At 47.6% G+C, this 9,596-nt stretch overlaps 1 protein-coding gene across 7 annotated transcripts in view; it reads right to left on the bottom strand.

Moving 5' to 3' along the window:
* Positions 1-689: 689 nt before the first annotated feature.
* GPATCH8 (G-patch domain containing 8) overlaps positions 690-9,596 on the bottom strand; it is a 113,078-nt gene continuing 104,171 nt past the window's right edge. For all 7 annotated transcript variants that reach the window (XM_008012406.3, XM_008012413.3, XM_037993715.2 and 4 more), the window contains one exon: positions 690-6,911. In XM_008012406.3, coding sequence (XP_008010597.1) covers positions 3,029-6,911 — 3,883 coding nt within the window. In that variant the 3' untranslated portion in view covers positions 690-3,028. The remainder of the gene's footprint in view (positions 6,912-9,596) is intronic.

Below are 9,596 nucleotides of genomic sequence, written 5' to 3'. Positions count from 1 at the left end.
TCAGAAATTCCACACCCATTTAGTAGGCACCTAGATATACACCATATATTCTACTACACACAGATTATATATCTAAAATGGAAGGAAATCTTTCCTCTTGTGGGAAAGAGGAAGTGGAAAGGAGGTATACATTCCAATACATCTACCTACAACTGAGAGAAATTAACTACTATTACCTCCTCCCACACCATCATCTTTCCTCTTTGCATAGCCTGAGCTTTCAGAAGCACAACTGCAAACATCTCATACTGGTTCACAGGAATCTATTCCTTGGTCACTTCAAACAAGGTGTTATTTATTTATTTTTATTTGTATTTTTTTTGAGACGGAGTCTCGCTCTGTTGCCCAGGCTGGAGTGCAGTGGCCGGATCTCAGCTCACTGCAAGCTCCGCCTCCCAGGTTTACGCCATTCTCCTACCTCAGCCTCCCGAGTAGCTGGGATGACAGGCGCCCGCCACTTCGCCCGGCTAGTTTTTTGTATTTTTTTAGTAGAGACGGGGTTTCACAGTGTTAGCCAGGATGGTCTTGATCTCCTGACCTCGTGATCCACCCGTCTCGGCCTCCCAAAGTGCTGGGATTACAGGCTTGAGCCACCGCGCCCGGCAAACAAGATGTTATTTATAACCCACACCTCCAACCCTACTCAACTTTGAGTGGATGGGGCAAAAATTACGACAGACTCTGCTAAGTTTCCACAAATCATTGGTTTATTAGAAAGTTCCTTTCCCTCATTTTACAGCATATATATCTCTATCATATGTGATAAAGTTAAATACAATCTGTTATGCTTGTAAGTAAGGATAGGTTATTTTGTTTTTTTTTTTTAAGTTTTAAAATCACTATTCTGGAAGTTAAAGAAAATGCCCCGAGGAAGGTAAAGAGGCAGCCAGAGTATGGCTCAATCTATAAGCTAATGGGAAGCAGCACAAAAATGTTAATACTGTATTATTTATTTACATGGGCTGAAAGCAAAGAAAAATGAGTCCCTTCACTTACACAGATGATTTCGTTTTTCCAGTGCCAGTTATACAAGAAGTGATGCTTCTGAATCAGACAAGGAGCACTGAACAGGTAGGAGGATGGGAGGGCAGTCAAGAGTGCGCTTGCCTGCCACTTTCTTTTCATAAACTTAACACTTTTCTGAGAATTTGAGAAGGCAGGAACACAGAGCCCTGGTCCAGATAAGTATGGTTTTTCTTGTCAAGTGACCAACCAACCAATTCTAGCCACAGGAATAGTTAGGAAAATGCCAGAGGGAATTGTTAACCTCATCAAAGGAGATGGGACCTGGAATACAAGCCCCTTTGGGTCAGTGTGTTAATTGGGGCTGAGACCCTGGGTGAAAGGCAAGAAGAGGGGCAAAAGAGGCTGAGGTGGTAATTCCTCTTGTCAGTGTCATAGGAGAAAAGAAACAAGGAACGTTTACTGTTTAAACTGAGCTGGGCAGAGGGCATGGAAACTATGAAGCAAAATAATCTGAAGTATCTGTAAGTGTGCTCACCTCCCAACAAAAGGAAGAAGACTGTCCCAACTCATCCTCCAGCCTACTTCTACTTCAGTTTCTACCAACCCAAAAGGCACATTAAAAAAAAAAAAAATTGTCAGAGGGGGCTAAGTACTAGGAAGGCAAATGGACTGACTGCCTTGAACAAGGTACCCAGGGAAACCCAGGAATCCCCCCAGACAATCACCAAATCTCACTGCTTCCAGACAATAAAGCTGTTGAGACCCCTCCTTCTCCTCTGTGGGGTCCACCTGTTTCTCCGTGTAAAACAGCAAAAGTACACGAGGGAGACTGTTAAAGATGAGTATCCCTCACAAGTTCCCGGCTGACTGCTGCCCATTAGCTCAAAAATCCCAGTACTGGGGGCACTACTTACTGCAAATTACTTAACATTTTGTCCCAGCAAAAAATGTTTTAACATTTTATAGTTCATAACTTCAAAAAATACATAAGCTTGGTAAAATATACATGCTTAGTCAGTTTTGCATCTAGCAGAAAACAAGTATTTTATTTTTTGTTTTCATTTTATAACCTTTAAAGTTTCTTAATTCAACTAGGGCAAACATATTTACACAAAGCCACCAGAACGAGGATCACTTAAAGAGCTGGATGTAAAAAATATTATTGCAGTATACTACAAATATGGAACCTTTTTTATATGAGCTACAAAAAGCAGCATTTACGTTTATAGAGTTCAGTGCAATTTTTTACATTAAAAAAATCCTATAAATTAAGAAGGAAACATCAACACAACAGAAGAAAATATACCCTTCACTTCAGACACATGAGCTCCTCTCTGGGAAAGCACATGGGCAACTCTATGTTCCCCACAGCTTTTATTCATGATAGGATCTTCTTTTCTGGGATATGGAGATGCCTCTTCTGGGATGAGGGACACCAGGATAATAGTGCCAAATGTGTGGCTCCGTTGATGTGGGAACTGGATGGAATTGCAGCCTGAGTTATATCAGGTTCCAGGTGAGACTCTTTCCACCTCACCTGGGATAACATAACGTCACCAAGGATGTCAAAGACACTACCCCAAAGTGGTGGCACTTCCACCACTAGAACAGCTTGGCCTTCCCTGTGGCGCTGAGAAGGCAACACCAGATGGGCCCACAGCAAGTGCTTTGGTGACAACCCACTGGCCAGAGAGGAGGAAAATGTTTTCAAATTTATAGAAGGGAAGACCAGAAGAAAAAAGCAGAGGGAGGAGGGGATTATCTAAACTTGACAGTTTGGAGATGTTGCTGCAGAGGGGTGGGTAGCACTTACTGGTGTTCCCTAGCTTAGAAACACAGGAGAGAGAGGGACAAATTGAGAGGACAGGAAAAAGAAATCCCTGATAGTAAACTGAAAGCAAACTTCAAATCTAAACCCACCCCTGTGAGCCAAAACTCAATTCTTTGGCTGTCAGACACTGCCCATCCCAGCTTCTACTTGCTGGTATTAATAGCTCAACAGCCCCAAGGGAACATTTATGGGTTTCCTCCCCTGGCCCTACCTAGGATCCCATCCCCCAACTCATGTGCCATGGCTGGGAGGATGTTGCAGGTCCTGACCTGAGAAGATGGGGTGAAGCAGTGGGTGAAGGTGGAGGGCAGTGGCAGCTGCTGCAGCAGGCCGTGGGGCAAGTAGGGTGGGGTAGAGGGCAGCATGTGGGACCGGATGAAAGGTGAAAGGCCCAGGATGGATGGCTGAGGCGGGAATGATGTGGATGGGATGGCTAGCGAGAAAGGTGGCAGGGTGGCCAGGGATGATTGAGTGAGTGAGGTGGGACAAGGAAATGGGGGTCAGATGGGGCTGGGGAATATGATGCACCTGGGCAAGTGGTTGGGGATGGGGGTGGGGGTGAATGCCAATGGCGGCAGCAGCTGCGGCAGCATGATGTTGTAGGATGGCATGCTGAACAGTTGTGATGGAGGTGGCAGAGGCTGTAGCTGGCTGCTGAATGTGGATAGGTTGCAGGGCTGGTGTGGCTGGGGCCAGGGCAGCTGAGGCTGGAAAGGCCTTTACTTGCTTGGCCAGAAGCTGCTGCTGGATGTGTTGCTGAGCAGCCTGCTGGAGCTTGCTGTACTTCTCCATCTCCTCAGGGGTGAAGGTGATGGGCTGGCTCTCCAGTGGGGCCAGTGAAGCATCCTCAGCCCCATCTGTTGACTCAATACTAGGATCCCCACTGGGAGGCGCATAACTGGGGAAATGCTCAAGGTCTGGTGCTATCGGCAGCAAGCTGGATTCCACAGGGCCTGGTTGACTGCTGCTATCCAGGGACTCCAGGGTATCCCCATCACTGGGGTCGGGGAGGTAGTTATGGGAGATGGTTGGGTCCCCAGGGTAGCAGTCAGTGTGTGCTGGGGTGCCTAGTGGAGCCACAGGGTGATCAGCAGTAGCTTCTTCAGACTTTGGCTCTTCTGGGGGTGGGTCTAATAAGGGGCCAGTTGTTTCCTCTGAAGGGAACTGATGCCCAAATAGGGCATCACTACTCCCTGAGGGCCCCTCTTCTGTCTCTGACTGTTCTTGCTCTTCCCCCCTTTCCAAGCCAGACTCTTCACATTTCTTATTGGGCTTTCGGGTAGCTGGGAGCTTCCCTATCAGTGGAAGGACAGGCTTATTGCCAAGAGATGGGGGGAGCTTGGGCCCAAAGTAACCTTGTGGGGGGTCCTTAAGCTTGGGCCCAGCTTTATTAGGGGTGGTCTGCACCTCCTCACTCACACTAGGTTTCCTCTCCACTTTCCTTGACTGAATCTTCTCCAGTAGCAGTTTGGCAGTAACAGAGTTCTTGTCTTCAGGACTGCAGTCACTTTCTGACCCTCTTCCTGTGCCAATGTTGCTGTTCTGGGAAGGTGGACCTGTTGCTTTACTGTCATCTCCTCTGCCATCATCTTTCTTCCCAGGACCTTCTCCCCGGCCTGATCGGAAATAGTGGGGGGACTGGGAGCGGTAGATCTTAGAACGAATGAAGTCCCGACGCCCAGAATGCCTCTCCTCAGGGCTCTCATGACCCCATGATCCCTTCCTGGAGCCTGATCTCTGGGAAGGGCTCCTGGTGCTGCGACTGCGGTCCCGGCTATAGCTCCGGCTCCGTTGCCAGCTGTGGGCTGTGGTGCTACGGCTTCTCCGCTTGCTCCGACTACGACTACAACTGCTGCTTCGGCTGCGGCCCCGGGATCTTGAGCGCTCTCTGGTATGACTCCGAGATCGGCTTCGGGACTGGCTGCAACTGAGGCTATAGTCATCGTCAGAAGATGAGTATTTGTGCCGTTTTGATCGGTGTTTGGAGCTGGCATAGTCTGAGTCATCCGAGTCGTGGGAGCGCTTGGAGTGCCTTCGTGATCTGTCGCTGTAGTCACTGTAGCTGTCATCTGAGTAACTGTGCTGTCTACTATAGCAGCTCTGGTCTGAAGAGGCATCTGAGCTACTTGAGTAAGAACGCCGGGAAGAACGATGTGAGGAATGGCGCCGGCCTGACCTTGAGCGGCTGCGGGAATGCTCACTGCCTGAATCTTCTTCTTCTTCCTCACTGTACTGGGATGGAGACTTCTGGTGCAGTCGGTGTGAGGAAGCATCATCACTATCCTCATCTCCACTACTGGGTTGGCTCCGATGGCTAGACCGGCTGCTCCGTTTGGTGCCTGCTCTTCGCTGGCAGGATGAAGGCGGAAGTTCACCTTTGTGTTTCCTCCCACTATGGTCTTGGGAGCTGCTACCACCCCCACCTTCCTCCTTTTTGCCACTGCTCCCCTCTTCAGCTGGGAGGGATCTCCGCTGGGAGTCATCTTGAGCTCGTCGCCGCCTTCTTGGAGGTGCAGGACTGCCACTCCCAGGGGGTTCTGGTTTGGGTCCTCGTTCAGAATCTGCTGGGGCTGATGACTTATTCTTCTTTCGTTTTCGTTTCTTGCGCTTCTTAGACTTCTCCCCCGACTCTGCCTTAGAGCTTTTCTCTTCTGTGTCACCCTTGTGTTTACGTTTGTGTTTGCTGGATTTTTTGTGCTTCTTTTTCTTTTTGTGCCGGTGGGACTTCCCAGATCGTTCTTTCTTGCTGGGAAGGCTTCTCCCTGTGTCTTCTGTCTCAGACCCATGGCTACCCCCAGGCTCCTGCCTGTTCAGGCTACTACAGGCAGACCCTGAAGCAGGTGCATCCATTCTGCCTCCTGAGGAACGTACTATTTTCTCTCCGCCCACTTCCTTGTTTTTATTTGGCTCACCAGGATCTAGGCCTTGGAGATGGTCCTTTGAGGAGCTTCCTATATCCTTTGGTTTTTCTGTCCCTTTAGTTCTGGCATCTTTGTTCCTTGAAAGTTTAAAGTCAAAATATAAAGGGTTACAACTGTATGAAATGGAGGGTTCTGCCTTGGTGAAAATTAATAGTTCTGATGGCCACTGGAGGGCAGTGCTTTCATCTTTGCTCAAAACTGAGAAGAAGGGACCAGTAGGATGTTTGGGTCCTTCTTGGCTTTCTTTCCCTGCTGGGGTGGCCAGAGAGGTTTCTTTAGAAGAGTTGGACTCACACGTTTGGGTCTCTGAAACCTTCTGACTATGACTCTCTAAACTCTGATCACTTACATCCCCTCCTAAGGCCTTCTTTGACTCAGTTTTGCTTCCTGGTTCTGAGGGCTCAGTCATGCTGGTTTCCTTCGGCTGCTCAGAGACTTCACTAACTGTCTTTTCTGCTCCTTGGCTTGCTGCCGCCTTGATGCAGCTTTTAGGCTTGGGAGAACTGCCTTTTTTACTCTCTGGGGCATGCTTTGGGTGTGTATTATTATCACCTTCCATTTGTTCACTGGCTCTCATAAAAAGTAGGAAGGGAAAATTAGGTTTTACTTTGCAGTGTGCTGGGGGGATGTAGTGGTAATATTCCGGCTCTGTAGCCCCAGCTCCTTCTTCTCGCTTCATCCTTTTTAATTTGGATAATGTTGAGGCAAGGGACCCTCCATCCTGAGGGTCTTCATCCTCCTTTTTACCATCAAGATTACTGCTCCCATCAGAGTCTCCTACCTTCTGCAGTCCTTGGTCAGAACCCTTCTCATCAGGTTTTGTTCCATCTTCAGAGGTCCCTTCCTCCGCGTGGTCCTTGAAAACTGATGCTATTGATTCGAGTTTGACAGGAGCCTTCTTGGCAAAAGAAAATGACACTCCCAATTTTTGCAATGGGGTCCCCAGATTATTCTTAATGCCAAAGCTGATGCCTTGGGAGGCTAACCCAGGAGCCTGGGCCAGTCCAGTGGTATTAGTGATTTGTACTGCAGTGAAAGGGCCTCCTTTATCTGTGGAAAATTCAGATCCCAGGCCACAAGAAGCAGTGGCACCTGTGCCACTATTTGTAGCTGATTCATCTTTATCATCTTCTCCACCTTCTTCATCTACAGCCACTGTGGTTGGTTTGAACATGGGACCACTTCCAGGTGCACTACATGATGTTTTAGAAAAAAAAAAAGCAAAGAAAAAGCAGGTTTAGGACTACATTCCATAAACCTTATAAAATACTAATCTCTTATATCCTATCATTCATTATAGGTAGGTCTCAAAGACAGTGAGTGGTGGTCATATTCCCTAGTCCTATACTAACAAATGCGACTGTCTCAGAGGAGGTTAGGCAAAGACTCATTCTGTTAACCTGCCAAATTTCCAGGGCCAGCCAGTTATTTCTGTTTTTTCTTAAGCTGTCTAAAGTACAAAAAGCTGGGTGTGGTGGCTCACGCCTGTAATCCCAGCACTTTGGGAGGCCAAGGCGGACAGATTGCTTGAGGTCAGGAGTTCATAACCAGCCTGGCCAACATGGTGAAACCCTGTCTCTACTAAAAATACAAAAATTAGCTGGGCATGGTAGCACACACCTGTAATCCCAGCTACTTGGGAGGCTGAGGCGGGAGAATCACTCTAACCTGGGAGATGGAGGTTGCAGTGAGCCGAGATCACACCACTGCACTCCAGCCTGGGTGACAGAGCAAGACTCCCTCTCAAAAAAAATAAAATAAAATAAAAAATAAAGTACAGGCCGGGCGCGGTGGCTCATGCCTGTAATTCTAGCACTTTGGGAGGCCAAGGCGGACAGATTGCTTGAGCTCAGGAGTTTGCAACCAGCCTGACCAACATGGTGAAATCCCATCTCTACTAAAAATACAAAAATTAGCCGGGCTTGGTGGCGCACGCCTGTAATCCCAGCTACTTAGGAGGCTGAGGCAGGAGAATCTCTTGAACCTGGGAGGCAGAGGTTGTAGTGAGCTGAGATCACGCCACTGCACTCCAGCCTGGGTGACAGAGCGAGACTCTGTCTCAAAAAAAAAAAAAAAAAAAAAGTTCATAAAGACTTATGTCACGACTGAAGTAGCACATCGTTACTATATTTCAGATCTCATTTCTTATTTTATCATTCTATCCATTAGTATGTTATCTAATGTATGGCTGTACATGTATTCACATCGGTTTTATTTCATTCTATTAAAGAAAAACTCTTGCTGGGCAAGGGTGGCTCGCATCTGTAATCTCAGTGATTCAGGAGGCTGAGGTGGGAGGATTGCTTGAGGCCAGGATATCTAGACCAGTATGGGCAACACAGTGAGACCCCACCTCTAAAAAAAAAAAATTAAAATTTCCCCATGCTTTCAAATTTCATTTTTTAAAAATGTGCATATTCTGAGTTAAACACAGAAACTTCCACTGTGCTACTTATGGCAGTCTGTGGTCAGTATGTCTGTCATATAAACTAAAAAGTCCATGCCTATCTCCTGGGTACCATAACAAGCATTTACTTTGGTTTTGTGGCAGTTTCTGGGCATTCAGTACTACAGTCATAATGTTACCTGAGCACTTTCATCTTTGACAAAAGGAATATTAAGGAGCCTCAATAGTTTTAAACTGATGATCTTGCCTGAAAGTTTTATTTTTTTTGAGGTGGGGTCTAACTGTGTTGCCCAGGCTGGAGTGAAGTGGCATGATCATAGCTCATTGCAGTCTCAAACTTCTGGCTCAATCCTCCCACCTCAGCTGTCCGGAGCTGCGCGCCCCGGCCATAGCGAGTAATTATTGACGATTAGACGCCTGAGCTCTATTCATTTCCACCTCTCACCTCCTTCCCAGATTTGTCTTTTCCCTGTATTAAATACCTCACACAAGATGGCGCTCTTCCTGCTTCTTCTTCACCCATCTTTCCCGCGCGCGCGAAAATTGTTACTTCGTAGCAAAATTGTTACTTCCTAGCGCAGGCGCAACATGACGACCCACCGTTGAAACCGAAACCTGCCTGGCCGCGCCCTCTGAAATGAGATCATTTCCGCCTTGGCCCAACCCCTTCCTCTCCAAGTGTATATAAGGCACTGCATTACTGCCATTAAACGAGACTTGATCAGAGCACTGTCTTGTCTCCATTTCTCGTGTCTCTTGTTCCCCAAATTCCCACTCCCTCCTCCAGGGCCTGCTTCGACGATCCCGCGGGCCGGGATACTCAGCCGCCTGAGTAGCTATGACTACAGGTGCACATCACTGTGCTGGCTAATTTTATTTATTTATTTGAGACAGTGTCACTCTGTTGCCCAGGCTGGAGTGCAGTGGTGCGATCTCGGCTCACTGCAACCTCCACCTCCCGGGTTCAGGTGATTCTCCTCCCTCAGCCTTGCAAGTAGCTGTGACTATAGGCATGCACCACCACACCCAGCTAATTTTTGTATTTTTAGTAGAGACGGGCTTCACCACGTTGGCCAGGATGGTCTTGATCTCTTGGCCTTGTGATCTGCCCACCTCGGCCTCCCAAAGTGCTAGGATTACAGGCATGAGCCACTGCGCTCAGCCCATGCTGGCAGATTTAAAAAAACAATTTGTAGAGTCAGAGTCTTGCTATGTTGACCAGATTGGTCTTGAGCACCTGGCTTCAAGTGATCCTCTGGCCTCTGCCTCAAAAAGTACTGGGATTACAGATGTGAGCCACCGGGCATTTGGCCTGCAATTTTTATAGTGTGTACACTATACAATGTACACTATACCCTTAAATTCCAAATCAAGAACTAAACAGAATCAGATACCTATTTGTATGATGTCCTTGTTATCCAAACCCTAGCTAATAGCTATCCTCAACTCAGGGACAAGTATATTCAGACAA

This window comes from Chlorocebus sabaeus, chromosome 16 (genome assembly GCF_047675955.1).
Source record: "Chlorocebus sabaeus isolate Y175 chromosome 16, mChlSab1.0.hap1, whole genome shotgun sequence".
NCBI lineage: Eukaryota > Metazoa > Chordata > Mammalia > Primates > Cercopithecidae > Chlorocebus > Chlorocebus sabaeus.
The sequence above is the reverse complement of the archived record's forward strand: the minus strand, read 5'-3'. Positions and strand labels throughout refer to the sequence as shown.